Consider the following 22,990-nt stretch of genomic DNA (forward strand, 5'->3'; position numbering starts at 1 on the left):
CCAAAAAAATCAATGAATATTTATTACCCAATTTTCGTACTACTATGTTACATACAAACTCTAAAATGTTCAACAAGTTCGGTTGTCATGTTTAATCTTATCTCTTGTTCAGTTGTCTTTTTATCAAAAGATCAATCATGATAATGTATCTTAACTTTTCTATGTAATATTAAGATTACATTGCATCTCATGATTATCTATCTCACTCCATTCCATGACTAATTTAATTCTAGACAAACGACAGTTTAATTTATCCAACTGACAAATCGAACACTACCTTACTACTCAAGTGGCAAAGTGAAGCACTCTTCTTATTAAGATGTCTTGGTCTCAATCATATCTAGATTCCATGAGGCATAGTTGCTAGACTAGTCTCCTTGCATATATTAATTTCATGAAAATTTTGCTCTTTTAGTAGTACTTCTGTAAATCATATGAAACGCAACATTGACTCATATGACTCCAATATAAAAATATCTAACCAGAGTACATACTAATCCAAAATAGCAGCAAGTAAAATCAACAGTTAAGAAATTTATATATAATAAAAATTAAGTGCATGTAATTGAATATTAGAGACTTCCATATAGATTAACATGACAAAGTGAGACCGTGGGAATCAAACATCGAAGTAAAAGATATACGTCAACAACAAAAAATACCACAAAAAAAGACTATTCAGAATGTTTGAGCTTAAGACTTAATTAAGTTAATTTCACCTGGTAGCAACTTGTACAAAGAGAGAATAAGATGATGTTGATTAGACAAAATTCTGAGAAACAAAAGTTGAACAAATTTATTGAATTGAAAGTAACATAAAATTTACCTAGAACAGGTAATTATTTAAAAAATTTAAGTTATTAACATGATTTGAGTGAGCGCAAATGCCTTTTAAGGGTGGGAATGAGAAGCAAATCGTTCTTCCGTTTAGCAGTGGCACCGAACGACTCCTCCATATCCAACTCTTGACCGGCCGGCATTTCCCAGTCGAAATGATAGAGAAGCGTAGCAAGCGCAAACTCAATGTTGGCCAGCCCGAACGACATGCCAGGGCACATTCTCCTCCCCGCGCCAAAGGGTATGAACTCAAGATTGTTCCCTTTGAAGTCAATGTTGCTTCCCTTGAATCTCTCCGGGTTAAACTTTTCCGCCTCGTCCCAGTAGCTGGGGTCCCTCCCCAGCGCCCATGCATTCACCATCACTCTTGTTCCGGCCGGTATTTCATAGCCATTGATTTCGCACCTCTCACTGTTTATTCTAGGCACTAGCAGTGGCACCGGCGGGTGCAGCCTTAGGGTTTCTTTTACCACTAATTTGAGGTATTTTAGATCCTCGAAGTTTTGTTCGTCTATGTAGCCCTTGTTTTCGAAAACATCTCGCACCTCCTCTTGCGCCTTTTTTAGCGTCCTAGGGTTTCTTATCATCTCCGACATCACCCACTCCACCGTAGTTGAAGATGTTTCCGTTCCCGCAATAAACATATCCTAATCATTTAAAACAAAACCTCAATTATCAAAAAAATGTAAGAGTATATTGTTTCTTTAGTACTACACCTGTCTATAAAAAGTAGACTCAGGTTGCAAATTACACAAATTTTAATGTAAAAAATTGGTAAAGACTTAAAAGACTAATTTTGGTGAACGAGTCAAATACGTACCAATATCACTGCCTTAATATTATCATTCGTGAGGGGCACTCCGGTATCATCTTGCTGGCACTTGAGCAGAACATCGACTAGATCTTCAGACCGTTCATCGCTCCGACCGGCCACCCTATGCCGGCGTATGATGCTCTCGAAAACCCTATCCGTCTGCCGGAACACCTTTCTAATCTTGAAATCCATCCCGGTGATGAGAGGGAGCAGCTTATTCGAGGGATAAAGATCAGCTACACTAAGACCAGACCCCAGCTTGATCCCTTGATGGATTGCAGCCGCCATCGTCTCCTTCTCCTCCGTCTCCTCCCCCACCGACGTCCTGCTCGTGATGTCAAAAGCCGACAGCCCCACAATCTCCGACAGATTCACCGGCGACCCCTCCTTGGAAGCGATCCACACCGCCAGATTCGCATTCTCCTCCTCCCTTATGGGGCGGAAGTACCTGATACGTGTGAACAGGGAATTAATACGTATCGGAGAAATTATTAAAAAAGAGCGGGAAGGTGTTTTTTTAAGAAGAAAATGATAAATTTATTTTATTTATTCATTCTTAATAATAATGACAGACTCCACATATATTTATAATATATAAGTAATACCTTACGCGCTTTGAGCTTAGTAGCTCAAGCGTGCAGATCTTGCGCAGGCTACGCCAGTAGTCTCCGTAGGGGGCGAAGGCGATGTCAGTACAGTTGTAGGTGATGGTGGTAGCCGCGTGAATCTTCGGCCGGTTCGCGAAGGCCACGTCGTGGGTTTTAAGGACCTGTTTGGCTGCTTCCACGGACGAGACGATGAGGAAGGGCACGCCGCCGAGCTGGAGGCGGAGGAGAGGGCCGTACTTGGCGGCTAGTTGCCGGAAAATGAAATGAGGCATGGATTTGCTTAGGAGGAGATGGAGGTTTCCGATCACCGGGAGCCTCTTTGGCCCCGGAATGCGATTCAGATCGCGTTCCGATTGGGTCGGTTTTTTTAACATGGAGAGGATTAAAAGGAGAAGAATTGAGGCGACGATGATTGATAACTCAAACATTATTAATTTTGTGGAGAATGATTGGAATGTAGTATTGTATTAAACTTGTGTTTTTACTCTTTAGTTGTGAGGAGGGAGTGGTATTTATGGGAGAATCATTGTGGTATGCAAGTTTATTAGTCAAATAAATGATACCACTACTTTTCTTTATAAGCGCAAATTTCCTATTGCAGATATTATGGAATTCAAATCTCGATTTTTCTTCATACTAATTAATAAGGTATAAAAGCTTTTTAGTTACAGTACATACTAATAAAATTTTGATCGGAAAATATAATTTGAAATTGAAAAAATGGCTACTAGTAAGAGAAAAATTTAATTACAGTACATGATCTTGTTTATATTTGTAGTATTAATAACTGCCACCATTAGTAATTCTAGAACAGTTTTAGCTATCATAATTTCAAATTTAAATCGCTTTTTCAGTATGTTTTGGCTTTGGATAGGTATCTTTACCTCGGAGGGATTTGATATTTATACCTTTTGTACAAGCTTGTATTTTAATGACTTAAAATAGGAATTCATAGGAATTCTTATCTGGATGTGATTGCACTCGCTTCTACAAAACCAAATATACTACTCCTTCCATCCGCTAAAATCTATTCCATAGCATATTTTGACGTTTCATGTTTCTGCTATTTAAAAATTAAAATTATATTTACTTTTTTTTATTTTAAAAATAAGTCACATACTTCACTAATTCATTACATTTATATTTTATTACAAAATTAATATATAAATAATAAATATATTTTATTAATTTTTTCAATCATTTTTTTTATGAAATTAAATAATTTATTAAAATTAATATATAAATAATAAATGTATTTTCAAATAGTTAGATTGATAAAATAATATTAATAAACAATAATATTTATAGATATGTCAAAATTGTGGAATAATGGTAAGGCTTGACTTGAACTGAATCAGCAAAATATCCAATTGGGCCAAAAAAAAGTGGTAAGGGCTGGGCTCAGGTTGCCTACGAACTTATAAGTTACTATTAAATTTATATATTTTTATTTTTTCTATTGATAAATAAAAATTTAAATGTGATCAGCAAAATATCCAATTCGAACTCGTAATCTTTGGCATTTGACAATTTTTAATTTACCACTACGCTAACACACATTAAATTCATAGTATTTTGTTATAACTTTTGGTAACATTATACTAGTCAACAGTGTATGATTTACCAAGAAAGAGTGATCGGAGAAAAATTAATTTTTTAATTAGTACACTAAAATCGCCAATTTGGACCTGTGAGGTGAGTTCGATGTGAGCTTCGTAGTCAACTATTCCACAACCAGGTCAATTAATAGCCCCTAATTATTTTATTTTTCAACTTGAATAGTGTTACTCCCTCCGTCCATCAAAAATAATCTCATTAGCGAACTACACAGATTTAATACGAAATTGGTTTGAATAGGAGAAGAAAAGAAAAAAATGGGAAAAGTAGAATGATAAATTGAGAGAAGCTTTCCATTTTTGGTATGAGACTATTTTTTATGAACGGGCCAAAATTGAAAGATGAGACTATTTTTATGGACATTGCAGTATTATTATTTATTAGATCCTCCTACTTTTATATTATTAACTATATATCTCACCTCTTTGGTAAGAAGGAATGAGCATCAACCAGGGAAAGAGTATAACACAAAATAAGAATCGGAAATATTGAATTATATATATATACATATATATAAGCAACATATTTTGGTTGTTGCCTGCATCAGTATCCATCGGCAGATCCAATAACTATTTTATGTTTATTTGTAGACAGTTCAAAAGATGTCAACTGCCTCAAGGGTTTAAGATCACCCATAATCAAAGTTAGAAATTGAACTCCTGGCAATTTGATTTTAATTAAGAATGGACAAGTTTAATGCCACTTGACCACACTATTTATGTTATTGTATAAGTAATTATAGATGTATTATTTTTTATGCAATTTAGAAGTGCAATGAATACTAAAATAATTCCATTTAGGCATGCACCCTTTTTTCCTCTCAGAACTGTGCATGTATAAAAAGTCAATTAATTAGAATTGCAGACCTACTTGCCGCTTGGTCTCATAACACAAAATATGTTTTTTATCCTCGTATCTATATAATAAAAACTACATAATTAAATAATAAAATTTTCACGTACCTTTTTACGTACATTGATGCGGAAGAGACATAGACAATTAATTTTTCTAGTCACTCAATATTGCACCCTAATTTATTTATTTAACTCTTATTAGTCAATAGTCATTCTCTAAAAAAAGAAACTTTATATAGCATAAAGCCCGATCGGGCCATCGGGCTGTATTACGGGCTTTTTACGACAAATTCTTTCAAGCCGAGCCCAACGCCTAACCAGATCGGGTTTGGCTAGCCCATCAATCCAGGCCGATTTGCTATAACAGCTCTAAATCTTTTTTTTAACCACACAAACTACTAAAATTGTGATTTTCTAATTACATGATTTATAAACATCGGAACATTATTCAAATTAGAATCTCTATAATCCCCCTACTAAAAAGAATGACGAAATTTATAAACCAGTCCATCATTAAAATTTTCTCGTTGAAGTGTAAAAAGAAGTGAACTACTAGATCAATTATACAAGCAGATCCGAAATTATTCAGTTTATTATTTAAAGCATGTTTGGATTGATTTTAGGGCCAATTATACAACCTGCTCAAACAGTATTCTTGATATGTGCTGTTCAATTTCTTGAGCAGAAAAATAAGCCCTGTGATAATATGTTTTTGCAACCACCAAAAATATTTGTTTCGTGGCTTTACTTATGCCGTTGGATGAGTTCTGCATCACTAATTGCACCAATAACTCCATTTCCTTTTCGATGTCCACGTCAATAGTCTACGTACGTTGGCAAATGAAACAAAAAAAAATACTATAATAATATCATATATCGATGTAAAGAGATAACTTAAACCACTATATATGTTTTATGAACCACTCCTCTTAGGCTCTTACCCTTTTGGGAGGAAACCTAATGAATTTCTATCGGTCTACAGCTACGCATTCATCGGGCAATTATTTAATTAAAAAACTCTATAATAAATTGAACTATTATCATATCTATGGTATTTAATTTTACCTTATGATTTTCAAGCTTTAGAAGGTGGTGGCAAAGTTGATTAATGAGTTGGGAGAGAGTCTTGTATTCATGGTGAGATAAAACCTCTTTGGAGAGAATATGGCCACCACAAATATTTATAGTCCTTACTATCACTTCTACTTCTGGAATTTCTTCTCCTGTTCCTTCACCAAGCTTCTTTAACCATCCTCCCCACTGTGTTTAAATTAAATATCTAATTAAGCACCAAATTGTCTCATCAAATAATACATCACTACATGTTCATGATGTCTAGAATATGCCTCATTTCATATATTACCCGGTCCACAGCCAATAATAGTCTTAGTACCGGGCGATATAAGTTTTGATGTAAAATTGATAAATATGATAGATATAGAGAAAAACCATGGTAGAAGTATTGTAAGTAAAAATATGCTTCATCTTATTAATTAAAAATTTAAAAAAATATATTCCAAAATAGAAAAGGACTCATTTATGTAGACAATCCAAAATGAAAAAGCAACATGACTATCAATAGTTCATATGTGTTGTATGTATGTATATGCGTGCACACAGGGGCAGAGCCAGCCTTTGGCTAGAAAGGACAAATGCCCCGACACTAAATGTATTTTTTGTCTTTCCAAGATAATTTTCTGGCTACGCCCCTACATGCACATGATGGTTGATGCATGTAGATGAACTCACCGCCTCATGAAGTAGGTCGTCACTAACATCTCCATCGATTTCGTCTTGTGCATTTCGAGCAATTTCCTTCATTTGTGTTAGGGCTTCAAACAGTATGGTTATAATCCGTTGTACATTCTTGTAACTGGATTCCTCGTGCACAAGTAAATTTCATAGTAAAATATAATACTTTCCATAAATCAAATTAATTAAAGAAAATGCATACTCTTTGCCTTCAACATGGATTTTGGTGGTGAATGTTGTATAAAATTCAGTGCCCTGATCTTTAAACTGATCACGTTGCTTAATGAAGTAATAAGTTGAAAGAATTTCAGCTAGAATCTGAGATTTAACCCAAGCTAGTCTCTCTCCCGATCTCTCCGCCTCAGATATGCTCGCCACCGCGAAAAAATGGGCTTCTAGAATGTTCTTTCTGCTTATACCAAACTCCGCAAGGTTGCAATCTTCATACCATCTAATCCAATTAATCATGCAAATCATAATGAATCAATGATGATAATACTAAAATTATTTTTAGCTACTACTACTAATGTGATTTGATCAATTTGTACACATACTTTTGTAAATGGTTCCATTCCATTTGATGTTGTTCTTGACATGTGTTGTAATCTGATTTTGCAAGCTCAAGATAGGTATTCTTTTTTATGTCATTAAGCCTGTAGTAATAAAGAGTTTGGTCAATTAGTCATGAGTTACACTATTTAACTCGTACTATCATAAAACTTAACCACAAAAATACATAAAACTAATTACTTGTACAATGAATCCCCGATCAATACTTCATCTGCGTTGTAATGCTCGATAAAGAATCGAGCATCCAGGCGAGGAAGTCTCGCATACCATGGCGTTTCTAGCCCATATCTTATCTGTTCAAGATATCGATTTTTTAAATTCACAAATTTTAGACGACGAAAAGCAATTCAATTAATTAATTAATAAGATATTTCACCTCCAATACATGGTGTTGATATGATAAAATACAAAAAAAAATGTAACCAATAATTACTTTGACATGGTAGATTCTCTAATTTCTCTGAAATGGTAATTTTTTTAGTAAAATCTGTAACGAACCTTATCGATTGGTTGCAGCTTGAAGCCATCAATATTTCCAGAACATACATTAAACTTCGATTTACCTGCAGTTCTAGTGACTAGATACTGTTAGTTAAATTTATGTATGTACACAACATTTTCTCTAGTAGTAATATTTTTTTCATCATGGTGATAAATTTGTTTTAAAATAATTTTACCTCCTCTTGCATCTTTCCTGAAAATACGATGATTATTCACATGGGGTGGAGTTTCTTGTCTCGCATTCTTCCATATCCCCGAACCAGTCTCTTTTTCAAAATATAGTCGAAATTAAAAGCAAATACAGCCTAATAACTACAACCTTTATTTATGTATTTGTAAACTGGACATACATTCTTGAATTATATACACAAACATAAGAACTAACCGTTGCTGCAATTTTGTGACGAAAGACGACGCCCTTGAGCAGACGAGATTGATCCGTTGCTATTTCCTAAAGGGAAATTGATGGGTGGAGTTGAAAGAATGTACATTTTTTATGCAACTGAGATGGTTATGTAATGTAAATAGATTATGAGTATATCAAGTTATCAACTAATTATAGTTAATATGGATTACTGCTTATAACATTCTAGGATTAATATGCTATTGCTATTGCAATTATTGAAGTGGTATAATCTACTCAACCTAACTCGCTAGCATAACAATTCTATTCAATTTTTCATTTGGGGAAATGAAAATTGTGAGGTTAAACTCAAGAGTTCGTTTTTAATTAACTTGAGTGTTATTGAATTTAAGTTCATGAGCTTTATAGAGTTTTAACATCGGCTTACTGATAAAGAGCCTGAGCAATTTTTTTTTTCTTTTGTTTTTTAGCATGGTTTTTCATATACTATACTAGTTTGTTTAACTAACCTTATGCTATTAGATTTGACTCAACGAACAATAACTACTTGGAGTTCTTGTGCAACTATTTGCAATTAATTGTTTTGACAGTTTGCGTAGTTGTGTTATTAAGTCAGAAATACGTAATTATCACAATCTTAAATTAAGGATATTTGATGTTATCCCTTCAAAAAAAAAGATCTATAATCTTATAAACAAAACTAATTAGTGGCGGATTAGATATATGAAAAGACATTTTCGTTATATTTAAGCACGTCAGAGTATTTTTTTTTTGCTACAACACCTAAGGATGTCAATCGGGCCGGCCCGTCGGGTTTCGGGCCAACCCTACTCGGGTTGCGGGTCAATCGGGTGCGGGCTAATCGGGTTGTGATTTCTTTCGGGTTATAAAAGCTCAGCCCTAACCCTAAAAGCTCGGGTTTCGGGCTAGCCCAGTGGGTTAATCGGGTTGCTACCGATAATATTAACATGCGATCAATCCAATAAAAAATGATTAAAATTACTAATATTCATACAATGTAAAATATTTAATTATGATATATTTGAGATATATGCTTAAACTCAATCATAAACATGATCAAATACTAATATTTGAGATATTTCGTAGAATTTTAATGCATGTTTTAGAAATTTGAATATTTTTTCTTGTGAATTTGAAGTTTTTAATTTATTTATTGATTATTATATTAATAAAAATTCAATATATAATTTGTATATTTAATATAAAATTGAAAGTTATTTTTTTAGTTAAAATTAATCAATGAAATGTCGAATTATGAGTAAAAAAATAGAATAATAGAAATTTTATCGGGTTTTCGGGCCAGCCCAGCGGGTTTTCGGGTCTGGCCCTAATGGGTTACGGGTTAATCGGGTGCGGGCTAATCGGGTTTTGATTTTATCGGGCTAGAAATTTCCAGCCCTAACCCTATAAATTTGGCGGGCTATTTGGGCCAGCCCACGGGTTACGGGCTACATTGACATCCCTAACAACACCCCCCCCTAATTATGGCTGACTAAATTTTTAGGTCGGCGCCCAATTTTTTTCGTAATTAATTCGCCATTTTTTCGTAACTAATATTGAGTATTTAGGTTGTACTCCGTAGTTAGTATTCCTCCCAATTTATATATATATAAAAAATTATTCGTTCAAATTTGTTACTAAGTAGATCTAGTTATAAAGTTGACAAAATATCGCATTCCTGATCTATGGCCGGTCTGTAGCCCCAGTCTAAAACTTATGAGCTTTAGAGCATCCACAACCGTGCTCTTGCCAGCGGCAAGGTTGTGGACCCGGATCCACTTTTTCTATCTGCTCTCTGACAAGAACACAACACCCACAGTTGTGCTCTTCTGCAAGGACGAGCACAATTAGTTTAAAAGTCAATTAAACAAAAACATTTCCGTAATACTAAAATTCATTAAAAAAACCTAAATAATATTACAAATAAAATAAAAAAACACATAATTAAAATCCTAAAAATTAAAAATTACATAATTAAAATACCAAAAATTAAAAATTACATAATTAAACTCCTAAAAATTAAAAATTACATAATTATTGGCTAATATTACCCGAGGAAGACTACTCATCCGGCGGCACTAACCCCAATTGTTTTTGGAGACCCAATATCATGGTCTCGTGCGTTTGAAGTTGCGTGGGGGTCATAGTTGACCTATCGGTCATATTGAGTTGGCCTAAGAGCATCCACAGCGAGTTGTTCGGGGGTGGAGGTGGCGCATAGGGAGCGGGTTCGGGAGCGGGGGCATATGGAGTCGCGGCGCGACGGCGGTCGGCCGCCGCCTTCTTCCTTCCTTGCGGTCGGCGTCGGGAACCACTTGGTCTGGCGTCGGGGCTACCCAAGTTAGCTCCGGCGAGTTGGCTAACCACTTCTTCGGAGCCGGCGTCGGATAGGGATACCGACCTTGACCGTTTGGAGGAGCCGCTACAGGAGGATGTTACGCCTCCCATATACTTCGGGTGCATCCGCGTGTCGTGCCAAACGTTGAGGTAGTTGAACGACTTGTCGTTCATGGATTGGTAGGTGCTTAGCGCGGCACTGATGATGTCGACCTCGCTCCGGCAGCTCTCGGCATTCCGCGTCTCCTGTAGGAAATAGCCATTGAACTTGCCAATTTCTTCGTTGGCTCGGCCGATGGAGTTGCGCACCATACTCTCGTTGCGCTCGATCGTTCCCGGCGGCCGGTTTTCATTGTACCGGCGAGAGACGCGCCACCAAAAGTGATCGCCGGATTGGTTCGTGCCAACTACAACATCCTCGGAGATTTCCAAGTACGCCTTGAACAATTTATCTATCTTCGCCGGAGTGTACGGTGTGCGGACACCGCGAGTAGGAGGAGGCGGAGTTTGGGAGGGGGCGGTCGGCCTAGGATCCGGTGTCCACCCGTATCGCCCTTCGGAGGCACCTTGGTCGTCGATTGGGTATGGCCGGTAGCCACCTGAAACGCTCGAATCTTGGGTTTGAGGAGGGGCCGAATATTCCGTTTCCGGACTAGGAAACGGTTGTGAACCGAACCATTCGGGGTTCCAACCGTGAGAGGGCCGGTGGTCATCGCCTTGGCCGGGCATTGTTATGTTGTAGGGTATGAGAGAATGAAGATGAAAATGGATATGGGAGAATGAAGATGAGAATGGATATGGGAGAATGAAGATGAGAATTGTGTAGTTTGATGTGAATTTTTTGGTGTGAAAGTGGGGATATTTATAGATGAAAGTGTGTATTTTTGGGGGGAAAAATAAAAAAAAATTAAAAAGTGGTAAAAAACGGTAATAAACGGATATAAATTTTTTGGGAAGTGAAATTTTTTTTATCGGTTTTTTTAATTAAAAACTGATTTTTAATTAAAAAAAATTTCAAAGGCAACGGCTATGCCATTGCCCAATCGCCGCGCGCCACGTGTCCTACTCGCTGGCACGGCGCTGCTCGATGCATCGAGCAGCGCCGTGCCAGCGGCGCGGACGGACGCGGAATGGGCCACTACCGTTGTGGATGCGCTCGATGCATCGAGCAGCGCCGTGCCAATGGCGCGAACGGACGCGGACTGGGCCACTACCGTTGTGGATGCTCTTAATCAGCCTCTTATACGTTGCCAACTGCAATTAGAATTTTAATTAAACTAGTTTGTCACATTATAACTTGTAACACACCAATTTATTTTAGTAAATATATACAAAAATAACTCATATGAATATTTAAAAACTTTTCCATACTTATCTTCTTCCACTAATTCTAAATAAATATTATGAATATTATTTTATTTTCACTTGTTCTATAATTATTCTATTTTAATAATTTATTAATGGTTCAAAATTTTAAATATTATCTTATGAAATTGAAATTTTATAAATTAATCAATTATTTTCAGATTTTTCATCTATTATCTTTTATAAAAATGTGTGAACAACTATAATAATGTAATTATTTAGCATTATTCTTTTAATTTTTAAATTTGTGATCAACAAGATGTGGGATTTCGGGTCAAGAAAGTAATCTCAAGTTGCATTAGAATTTGATTAGGAATAGTTTTGAATTTTGTGCAATCTATTAAGCAAAAGTCTATGCGCGTGTTTTATGTCGAATTGACTATTTTGTAGTCATATAAACCAGACATCCCCGTTTTCTTCTTGTTTTTTGCTGGGCATGGCGCAAATGGACAGCCTCTTCCCTTCAATGCGAGTGACATGTTTGTGCTAAAAGTAGGAGTATAAAAAATTTTTGTAATAATTTTTTTTTAATGGTCCGCTTAATCAACAATTGACTGAAGAACCGATGCAAAAAAAACATTTGAATGAAATCAATTGCCCTATGAATTCAATATGCTTGCGATTTATAGTGTGCAATACTATATACTTCATCCCTCCCATTGAAAATTAAACATTTTGGGTTGTTCTATTAAAAATGAAATGTTTCATAAAATAGAAACAATATCATCTCTACTTTTTATCTTTCTTATTTTATTCTCTTCTATTAACTCACAAAACAATATCATCCATAATGGAACGGAGGGAGTACAAAACATGTTCCTTTGGTAAAATTTAGGCAAAAACATATTCAGATATCTTTGTACTAATAATATTTTATTTTATTAGAGCACCCACAACCGTGCTCTTGCCAGCGGCACGGTTGTGGGCCCGGGCGGTACTATTCATGCCTGCTCTCTGGCAAGAGCACAACACCCACAACTGTGCTCTTCCGCAAGGACGAGCACAATTAACATAAAATTCAATTACACAAAAACATTTTCATAATACTAAAATTCATTAAAAAAACCACAATAAAAATTACAAATTACAAATAAAATAAAAAGACATAATTAAAATCCTAAAAATTAAAAATTACATAATTAAAATACTAAAAATTAAAAATTACATAATTATTGGCTAATATTACCCGAGGAAGACTACGCATCCGGCGGCACCAACCCCAATTGTTTTTGGAGACCCAATATCATGGACTCGTGCGTTTGAAGTTGCGTGGGGGTCATAGTTGACCTATCGGCCATATTGAGTTGGGCCAAAAGGGTCCACAACGAGTTGTTCGGGGGTGGAGGTGGAACATAGGGTGCGGGTTCGGGAGCGGGGGCAGATGGAGTCGCGGCGCGACGGCGTTCGGCCGCCGCCTTCTTCCTTCCTTGCGGTCGGCGTCGGGAACCGCTTGGTCCGGCGTCGGGGCTACCCAAGTTAGCTTCGGCGAGTTGGCTAGCCACTTCTTCACCGGCGTCGGATAGGGATGCCGACCATGAGCGTTTGGAGGAGCCGCTAGAGGAGGATGTTACGCCTCCCAGATACTTCGGGTGCGTCCTCGTTTCCTGCCAAACATTAAGGTACTTGAACGACTTACCGTTCATGGATTGGTAGGTGCTCAGCGCGGCAGTGATGATGTCGACCTCGCTCCGCCCGCTCCCGGCATTCCGCGACTCCTGGAGGAAATAGCCGTTGAACTTGCCAATTTCGTCATTGGCTCGGCCGATGCAGTTGCGCACCATACTCTCGTTGCGCTCGATCGTTCCCGGCGGCCGGTTTGCATTGTACCGCCGAGAGACGCGCCACCAAAAGTGATCGCCGGATTGATTCGTGCCAACCACCGCATCTTCGGAGATTTCCAAGTACGACTTGAACAATCTATCCATCTCCGCCGGTGAGTACGGTGTGCGGACACCGGCGCGAGATGGAGGAGTCTGCGTTTGGGAAAGGACGGGAGGCCTAGGCTCCGGAGTCCACCCGTATCGCCCATCGGAGCCACCTTGGTCGTCGACCGGGTATGGCCGGTAGCCACCCGGAACGCCCGAATCTTGGGTTTGAGGAGGGGCCGAATATTCCGTATCCGGACTAGGAAACGGTTGCGAACCGAACCATTCGGGGTTCCAACCGTGGGAGCCGCTTGGGTTGTCGTCGTGACCGGATATAGTGGTGTTGTAGGGTGTGAGAGGAAGATGAAAATGGATATGAGAGATTGAAGATGAGAATGGAGATGAGAGAATGATGATGAGAATTGTGTAGTGAAAGTGTGAATTTTTGGAGTGAAATTGGGGGTATTTATAGATGAAAGTGTGTATTTTTGGGGTAAAAAAATGAAAAAAATTTAAAAATGTGTAAAAAACGGTTATAAACGGATATATTTTTTTGGGGAAGTGAAATTTTTTTTTTTATCGGTTTTTTAATTAAAAATCCGATTTTTTTAAAAAAAAATAAAAAAATTTTAAACGCAACGGCTATGCCGTTGACGAATGGGAGGGCGACACGTGTGCGCCCGCTGGCACGGACGTGCTCGATACATCGAGCAGCGCCGTGCCAGCGGCGCGGCTGCAGCGGCGGCGGTCCTTCGCCTTGCCAACGGCGCGGACGGCGGCGGCGACTTTCGCCACCGCTGCGGATGCTCTTAGGTCCTTCTACAAATTTTTGGTTCATTAGACCCTTGTATTAATGCATTTTGTTCAATTGAATCCTTTTACAATTTTTTTGTTTCATTAAGAACTTGTACTAATGCATTTTGCTGTAAAAGGTTCTTTGATTGAAAGTTTATTTTAACAAACTTCTTAATTTAATTAACTATTCTTGTGTCAATTAATTTTTTTTTTTTTAAATAGTTCAATTGCAATACACTCAAAATCGTTGGAAAATGCTAATTTTATAACTTGATAACGTGCAATATCAATGAGTTTTTCATTTTCTCAGTTATCCTTGAGTCAATACTCCAATAAATATGAGAAAAAAGAAAATAAATAAATTTAATTAATACAAAAAAATTATTTAAATTTTGAAGTCCGTTAAATAAAGATCCAAAGAAATTAAAAATCAAAATACAAAAATCTCTTAAATAAAAATGAACTAATATAAGGACCTAATAAAATAAAACAATTGTAAAATGATCTAATTAAACAAAATATATTAGTAAATGGATCAAATGAACCAAAAATTTGTAGAAAGAACTAATAAAACAAAATGTATTGTATAAGGACCCCTAGATATGTTTTTGCCTAAATTTAAATGATATACATGTGCGAAACATGTGCATTTCATGGTATCATATCAAATTTAGGTTGTTTTCCATTTCATTGTAAATTTCTTTACCTGGAATAACAGAAGTGAGAACATAAGATCAATTTAAATAAAGTGGAATTGGTAAAGTAAGAGAGAGGGAAAAAAATAGTGTTACTGAAATGTGGAGTCCATATTATTAGTAAGAGAGAAGAAAAAAAGTAAGAGATAAGTTGTTGAAAACTTTCATTTTTTTAAATGTGCTCTATTTTTCGTGGACGAAGGAAGTATAAAAAAAATAAAATGCCTTTTGTGGGCCTACAGAACTGGTGAGCTCAAAATGGTTGGGCTTGTTACCTTTTATTTCATTTGAGCTTGTTACCTTTTATTTCATTGATTCAACAAACTAAGGAATGTTATCTATATGCATCCTCATCTAGTTCCTGAACCAGAAGGTACGTGCACCTACAACGAAAAGTTGTCATGGCATGGCCTTTTGAGGATTACTCACTGGCGAGCCACAATGGGGGCAGGTGTATTCAGTCGCCGGTTTAGGACGTGCATGAATAAATTCCTACGCATAGCAAATATCTCGGCGGCTCATGAGAAGAATACTCCCAGCAACAGCCGGACGGGCTCGGTCGATCAGCAAAGCCTTTCAACGCTACTAAGTGTACATCGGGCATCCGACAACTTGCGACTGGCATAGGCTTTAACATGTTCAACGAGTACTTGCACAACGTCGACCTGCAAGGCCATTTGCGACACATTCGACAATACAATTGAAGGCCACGTCCCTAATTTTATGCCCAACCAAGCCCAATAGAGTTCTTTTTGTTCAGAAGCAAAGAGGATGTCCACAAATATGTAGAATGAGCATTCGAAGTTCTAAAAACATGTTTCACCATCAGCAAAGGCCCAAGGCATTTGTGGTTACGGAAAGTGTTTGCCGACATCATGTGTGTGTATTATCATTCACCCGATGATAATTGACTAAGGACCAATACCCCTAATTGAGTCGACGAGGATATTGTCTACTTGTCGAGTTCATCCATCGCAACATTTCCGAGAATAGCTAAGGCACAGTAAGTTATGTCGTGAAGCCGCTACCCACGATCTAGTCGAACGAATTTGGGCATGCTTCAGTCACATTTACGCGTGATTATGATTTCGATTATTATATTTTTCCATTTATAATATTGAGTAGTTTTATGATTTAATTTAATTAAAATATTAAAACATGCAGTCTGGTCCGATTCACCCATAAAAACCACTAGTATGTTGAGCCGCTGTGAACCGGTTTTTCACTTTTCAAAACTCTTTTTTAAAATTTGTTGTTGGTAGGACTTGAACACATGATCTCATATCTAAATACCAACTCCTTTATCACTCCACCACATGGTCATTTTTGAAATATTATGAACATTAATTATTCTTATACATTAAACATTTTTATTTTCCACCAAAACTAATAATTAATTTTAATTTTATATTCTTTTAAGAAATTGATAATTATACTTTACAATCACTGATATTTTACAATATAGTAGAAGTTTATATAATTATACATGTATATATTTAATTTGTATACACTTACTATTGATATTAATATATAGTTTACTTAATTTTATCGTGTTTTATTTCCACCAAAACTAATAATTCATGTTTTATTTTATCATTACAATATTATTTTTTGCAATACGCTTTTTTAGTTAAAAAGAACATTATCTATTTATATAGTTTTAATTTTTTTATCAACAATAACTAATTATTTATATATTTAATTTTATTTAGCTATAAAAAATTTATGAAATTTTATCATTTATTAAATTTTAATATTTTATTTACAACTTATTATATATATTATTAGTTATATGTAAATTTAATATATTTTGTATATTTTGACCGATTGAATCATGAACCGGTTCGCTCGCCAGTCCATTTTTGCTTAAAAGTCTTTATCCAAATCAGGTTGTTTTCGTTGAACCAAATAAACTTCCAAATTTGGATAGCTGAAGCAAATGGCGGTCTTACTGTTACAATCAATTCCCACCATCACATTTCCATCACCACAACCAAAATTCTCAAAATCAAGCATCACATTCTTCAGTCGACGACGCTTGAACCCCAGCCACTATCACCAACTGTAGCAACACCGCCTGAAACGGAGCGCGGGTTTTTTCTTTTTCTGTTCTAGAATGAAACTTAGATTCCGTGTTTGTACTGGACTTTTTTTTATTCCGTGTTTGGGAGAGACGCATGACCCTCATGCGTCTCCTTTTAATGAAACGCATGACGATTATGCGTCTTTAAGGGAGACGCATGAGGGTCATGCGTCTCTCTATTTTTTCATTTTTTAACGACGCATGAGGGTCATGCGTCACAGGTAAAGACGCATCTCCCTCATGCGTCGGTACTTTTTTTATTTTATTAGACGACGCATAAGCGTCATGCGTCTTAGGGAGAGAAGCATGACGCTTATGCGTCTCTAATTCGAAATAAACCAACCGAGGCAGAGGCAGAATAGGCAGAATACGCGAGAGAAAGAGAGGTTGACAAAACTCAGCGATTTCCTTGGCGATTCCCCTTCATATTTCGGTAAGGTTCCTTCAATCTTTCAACATTCCTCCCTTATTTGTTGTTAATTTGCATATTATTAGGGTTTTTGATAAATTCATTTTACACTTACTAAATTAGGGTTATTGAAAAAAATTGTCGTTAATTGTTGTTGGTTTGTTTATATATTTTTCAGAAATCATGTCAGTATTCGTGTGTTTATATTGGGGTGGTAGAATAGTTCAACTTCCTCAAGTGGGCATTGGTTATGATCCACTTACAAATAGTCTCATCGAGGCAGCCAACTCGTTCATCCCAGCAGTGGACCGTGCCTCAGGCTGAGTCAGGTACGTCACGGTAATCCTGTTATACCACGCCATATACCCCGGGCTCATAGGAATATTCATGGACATCGGTGCGGCGTATTCGGTTGCCTGGAACCGTTCATACCTCAGGTCCCACTCGACAATGTAGAACTGGTGCGTGTTTTTCCAGTTGTTGCCCTTCTTACCACGCCGATCATTTTTGCCCAAATGATCAGCATTCTTTAGCATCCTGTCTACAAATGGAGGTATATCCTGATACCGATTGAACTGTCGCCGCACTCGTCCAGCCTCATGGGCCTCGATATAGGCCCAACATACCAAGTAGGTTTCGCACAAAGAGCATCCATTCACATCATTGCAGTAGTCAGGCAGTATGCAATGTGCATATGGCGTCCAGATAAACTACAAAACAACAATGCAAATGCCAAATTAACTCCATAATAAGTTCATAAATGAAGTCTAAATCGAAATAATATTCACTTGGCCAGGTCTAATCAGAGATATTTGGTCACGGTAATGCTCAACTGAGTGTCTAGGAGCATTTCCTATCTGTGTTGTTGCTTTCCACCTATACATAAAATTGATGTAAGAAAATAACCCAAGATGCATAAATAAATAAATATTTAGATATATACCTGGCGCCACATGGTGTATATGGATCATGCACAACTGATCATATGAACGAAGGCCTCAATGTGGGCATTCTTTCCCACGCCCATAGCTGCAGAAGGATCATAGGCCCGCCCAACTCTTTTCTCTTATCCATGGAAGTCTCGCACAGATAATGATAAAGGTAGGCCAATGCCGCACTTCCCCAACTAATAGTCTTCACCTCTTCCGGATCCTCAAGCGCATTCAACCACATAAATAGAACCTTACACCCCGTGGTGTCTGGTAGAATGAGACCTCCTAATAAAATTAGGGCATGGATACGTGTCCTTTGGATGTATACGTACGTAGGTAGGTCATCACCAAAAGGCATCCTCGTCTGGTTGATCAGCGCGGTCATCAGCAAACCGCCTTGCTTTGTCTCTTTGGAAGTATCTGGTATCCATCCCAACAGATCGCGGCACTTGCTGGTCCAATCTGGATAGTTGACATGATAGTCATGCCCTGTGAAAACGTGACCGTCACGCCTTGTGAAAACGTGACCGTCCGCCCTCAAGCCCCAAATGGTTTGCACATCTTCCAAGGTGATCGTCGCCTCACCGATCGGTAGATGGAAAGTGTGTGTCTCCGGCCTCCAACGCTCAATCAAAGTCGTGATCAGCTCATTGTCGACCTTCATGGGCCTCCCACAATCCATCACGCCTTTGAAACCAAAGGCGTCAAGCCAATACCTAACATTCTCATGAATGTCGATGTCCCATATCTTACTTTCTATCCTTCGGACTTTAAATACTTGTGTTGTGCCCTCTTTCATGAGTTTATTTGAAATGTGATGTTTTTGCATATTTAGCACGGACGGGTCTTCGGGTCCATATAATAATTGTCCGCTACAACTTGAAGTCTCCATCTAATCTAAGTACATATTCACAAAACAACGACCAATTCTTATTGCCACAATTTTCCATTAATAAAACAACGACCAATTTGATAACAGTGTGAATTCAATCAAACCAATTTTCCAATTTTCCGTTAATAAAACAACGACCAATTTTCCACAATTTGATGACAGCGACCAATTTTCCACAATTTTCCATTAATAAAACAGCGACCATTTTCCATTACTCAACAAGTATGGTTAGAAAAATAGCATAGAATGAATTTCACCAATAATTGAGCAATTTGGTATGAACCCTAATTTACAAAATTAAGAGAAATCTAACCAAAATATGCAAATTAAAAACAAATAAGGGAGGAATGTTGAAATATTGAAGGAAACTTACCGGAATACGAGGGGAAATCGTCGGATTAGTCGGAATTGTTGGGAAATAAACACAGGCAATCACGAATATGAAAGAGAATGAACACAAGAAGTTGTTTACCCAGTTCGATACAATGTGTATCTACGTCTGGGGGCGATGCCAAGCCAGGGATTTCACTATATAATTTCAGCATAATTTAACAATGAAGGAGCACCTCTATTTATAAGTAACTAGAGAGCCCTAATTCTAGTCAAACTAGGAAACATATTCCATAAGGAAATATCTTTTAAGGAATAAATCTATCACAAGGAAATATACTTCAAGGAAACATATCCTAAACATGGTAGGAGATATTTTAGGCTCCATAATTAACAATCTCCCACTTGGAGACTAACAACTCCTAAACAACCATTTCCTCGTGATCTCATCCCTTCATCCGCTTAGCATCGCCTAACCTTCTCTTCAAGTTCCAAGGCCAATTGAAGCTATGCATAGCTTCAATTTCTCTAAGGTCACCACCTTAATAAACATGTCTGCAGGATTCTCACTTCCAAGTATCTTCACAAGTTGCAGGATTTTCATCTCCACTAGGTGTCGGATGTAATGATATTTCAACTCCACATGCTTTGTCCTAGAATGAAACGCTGGATTCTTCGCCAAGAAAATAGCACTCTGACTATCACTGTAGAGTATGCTACTCTTGTTCTCCTTCCCAAGTTCATCTAAGAAACTCTGCAACCACACCATCTCCTTGCTTGCCTCTGTCGCAGCTACATATTTAGCCTCCGTAGTAGACAAAGCAACAGTTTTCTGCAACTTAGAAGTCCATGAAATAGCAGTACCACCATAAGTAAATACATACCCGGTTGTGCTTCTTCTCCCATCAAGATCATTGGACGCCAAGTCTGCATCCACATAACCTGCCAGCTCGACATTCTTGCCATTGAAACATAAGACGCTTTCTGTAGTACCTCTCAAGTATCGAAGGATCCATTTAACTGCTTCCCAATGTTGCTTGCCCGGATCACCCATGAACCGGCTCACTACTCCCACTGCTTGTGCAATATCAGGCCTCGTACACACCATTGCATACATAATACTGCCAATTGCTGAAGCATAAGGAATTTTCTTCATTTCAGCACGTTCTTCTTTTGTACTCGGCGACTCCTTCTTCGACAGCTTAAAGTGACTGCCCAAAGGCACACTTACTGGCTTCGAATTATCCATGTTGAATCTTTCCAAAACCTTACTAATGTAAGCAGCTTGCGAAAGATACAATTTTCCTGCCGCCTTGTCACGCTCGATTCTCATGCCCAAAATTTGATTAGCCTCTCCAAGATCTTTCATGGAGAATCGTTCAGACAATTGCTTTTTCAACTTATCCATCTCCTTTTGATCACCTCCTGCGATCAACATATCATCAACATATAATAACAGAATAAGATAGCTCTTGTCAAACCTCTTGTAGTAACAACAATGGTCAGCGTAGCATCTTTTATAGCCAATCTCCATCATGAATCCATCAAACTTCTTGTACCACTGCTTTGGAGCTTGCTTTAAACCATACAAGCTCTTCTTCAACTTGCATACAAGGTTTTCCATTCCTTTTACTATGAATCCTTCAGGTTGTGTCATGTACAACTCATCCTCCAAATCACCATGAAGGAATGCCGTCTTTACATCCATCTGATGTAACAATAGATTTTCTGCAACTACCATACTCAACACTAAACGAATAGTAGTTAGTTTCACAACAGGAGTGAACACATCTGTATAATCAATACCGTATCGTTGCTCAAATCCCTTGACAACCAGCCTAGCCTTGTAGCGCTTGCTACCATCAGCTTCACCTTTGATTCGATAGACCCACTTGCAATGCAATGCCTTTTTCCCTTTGGGAAGTTCCACAAGCTCCCATGTGCCATTTAGGAGAAGAGAGGCAAACTCGTCATCCATGGCAATTTTCCACCTTCGTTTATCATGGCCTTCTCCTGCCTCTGCATAACACTCGGGCTCACCACCATCAGTAAGTAACAAATAGAAATTAGAGGGCGAGTACCTATCAGGTGCACGTCGCTCTCTAGTCGCTTTAGGCAGCGGAATAGTCGGTGGTGGAGTGCTTGGTTCTTCTTCAAGCACCTCTTCAGCATTCTGACTCTCCTTGCTCCCACTCGAGTTTGAGATGTCTAGCTCGACCACTTGTGGCTCAGAACTGCTGGGACTTGACGCCTCCAATCTATCCTTGTACAATACCTGTTCATTGAAGATGACATCTCTACTGCGAATAACCTTACGGTTCTGCTCATCCCAGAGTCTATAACCGAACTCATCGCCTCCATAACCAATGAACGTACACTTAATAGATTTAGCATCCAACTTACTTCTCTCAACGGAACTAACATGAGCATAAGCAACACAACCAAAGATGCGTAGGATAGATAGATTTACCTCTTTTCCTGTCCAAACCTCCTCGGGTATCCGAAACTCCAAGGGAACTGATGGACCTCTATTAACTGTGTTGACTGCATCTGCCCAAAAACTCTTTGGCAATCCACTTTTCAACCTCATGCATCTTGCTCGCTCATTCAACGTTCTGTTCATGCGCTCTGCGATTCCATTCTGCTGTGGAGTTCCTTTCACAGTTTTCTCCATGCGGATTCCATTCTCGGCGCAGAATTCCTTGAACTTTGCAAGTTCATATTCTCCTCCATTATCGGATCTTAGACACTTCACCTTCATCCCGGTTTTAGTTTCAACAAGGGCTTTCCATTTCCTGAAAGCGTCAAACGCATCGGATTTACTCTTCAGAAAATAAACCCATAGCTTTCGAGTAGAGTCGTCGATGAAAGTCATATAATATTCAGAGCCTCCTAGGGACTTCACAGGTGCTGGTCCCCATAGATCAGTGTGGACCATCTCCAACTTCTGTGTCTTCAATTTTCTGTCTCCTCTTGAGAAACTCACCATTTTCTGTTTCCCAAACACGCAATCCTCGCACAGGTCAACTTCAACAGTTTTCAAGCCAGGCAGTAAACCTCTTGAGCACATTATCTTCATCCCTTTCTCGCTCATGTGGCCAAGACGACAGTGCCACAAATCTGCATTATTTGCCTCACTTGCAATATCAATGCAATCTTTGGAGTTAGTTGTGGTATACAACGTACCCTCCTTCTTACCTCGAGCTACTATCATAGCTCCCTTGGTAATCTTCCAATTGTTGCAGCCAAACGTCACGGTGTACCCTTTTGCATCAAGCTGCCCAATTGAAATCAAACTTCTCTGCAATCCAGGAATGTGTCTGACTCCATTCAGTTTTATCACGGATTC

General features: G+C 38.0%; 2 protein-coding genes across 2 annotated transcripts; both read right to left on the bottom strand.

The window, feature by feature from the left end:
- Positions 1-733: 733 nt before the first annotated feature.
- Positions 734-2,836, bottom strand: LOC121778548 (salviol synthase-like). Its single transcript, XM_042175922.1, has 3 exons — positions 2,257-2,836; positions 1,658-2,099; positions 734-1,484 (listed from the first exon to the last, which is right to left on the bottom strand). The coding sequence occupies exons 1-3, from the start codon at positions 2,685-2,687 to the stop codon at positions 861-863; spliced, it is 1,497 nt and encodes a 498-aa protein (XP_042031856.1). The 5' UTR covers positions 2,688-2,836; the 3' UTR covers positions 734-860.
- A 2,313-nt stretch (positions 2,837-5,149) lies between these two features.
- LOC121778587 (probably inactive copalyl diphosphate synthase 3-like) lies at positions 5,150-8,093 on the bottom strand. The gene is made up of 9 exons (XM_042175955.1): positions 7,939-8,093; positions 7,730-7,819; positions 7,551-7,615; positions 7,233-7,345; positions 7,037-7,135; positions 6,685-6,933; positions 6,480-6,603; positions 5,796-5,990; positions 5,150-5,554 (listed from the first exon to the last, which is right to left on the bottom strand). Exons 1-9 carry the CDS (start codon positions 8,042-8,044, stop codon positions 5,360-5,362), a joined length of 1,236 nt encoding a protein of 411 aa, XP_042031889.1. The 5' UTR covers positions 8,045-8,093; the 3' UTR covers positions 5,150-5,359.
- Positions 8,094-22,990: the final 14,897 nt, after the last annotated feature.

Source organism: Salvia splendens, chromosome 19 (genome assembly GCF_004379255.2).
Source record: "Salvia splendens isolate huo1 chromosome 19, SspV2, whole genome shotgun sequence".
Classification (NCBI taxonomy): domain Eukaryota; kingdom Viridiplantae; phylum Streptophyta; class Magnoliopsida; order Lamiales; family Lamiaceae; genus Salvia; species Salvia splendens.

Bases quoted from the DNA above. Each gene is read 5' to 3' on its own strand.
- LOC121778587 (XM_042175955.1), bottom strand. From the start codon at position 8,044: ATGTACATTCTTTCAACTCCACCCATCAATTTCCCTTTAGGAAATAGC. The intron at 6,934-7,036 runs GTATGTGTACAA...TAATTGGATTAG, and splicing joins GAATGGAACCATTTACAAAA to ATGGTATGAAGATTGCAACC. The intron at 5,555-5,795 runs GTAAAATTAAAT...CAACGTACGTAG, and splicing joins TAAAGCTTGAAAATCATAAG to ACTATTGACGTGGACATCGA.
- LOC121778548 (XM_042175922.1), bottom strand. From the start codon at position 2,687: ATGTTTGAGTTATCAATCATCGTCGCCTCAATTCTTCTCCTTTTAATC. The intron at 2,100-2,256 runs GTATTACTTATA...CACACGTATCAG, and splicing joins CTAAGCTCAAAGCGCGTAAG to GTACTTCCGCCCCATAAGGG. The intron at 1,485-1,657 runs GTACGTATTTGA...TTAAATGATTAG, and splicing joins ATATTAAGGCAGTGATATTG to GATATGTTTATTGCGGGAAC.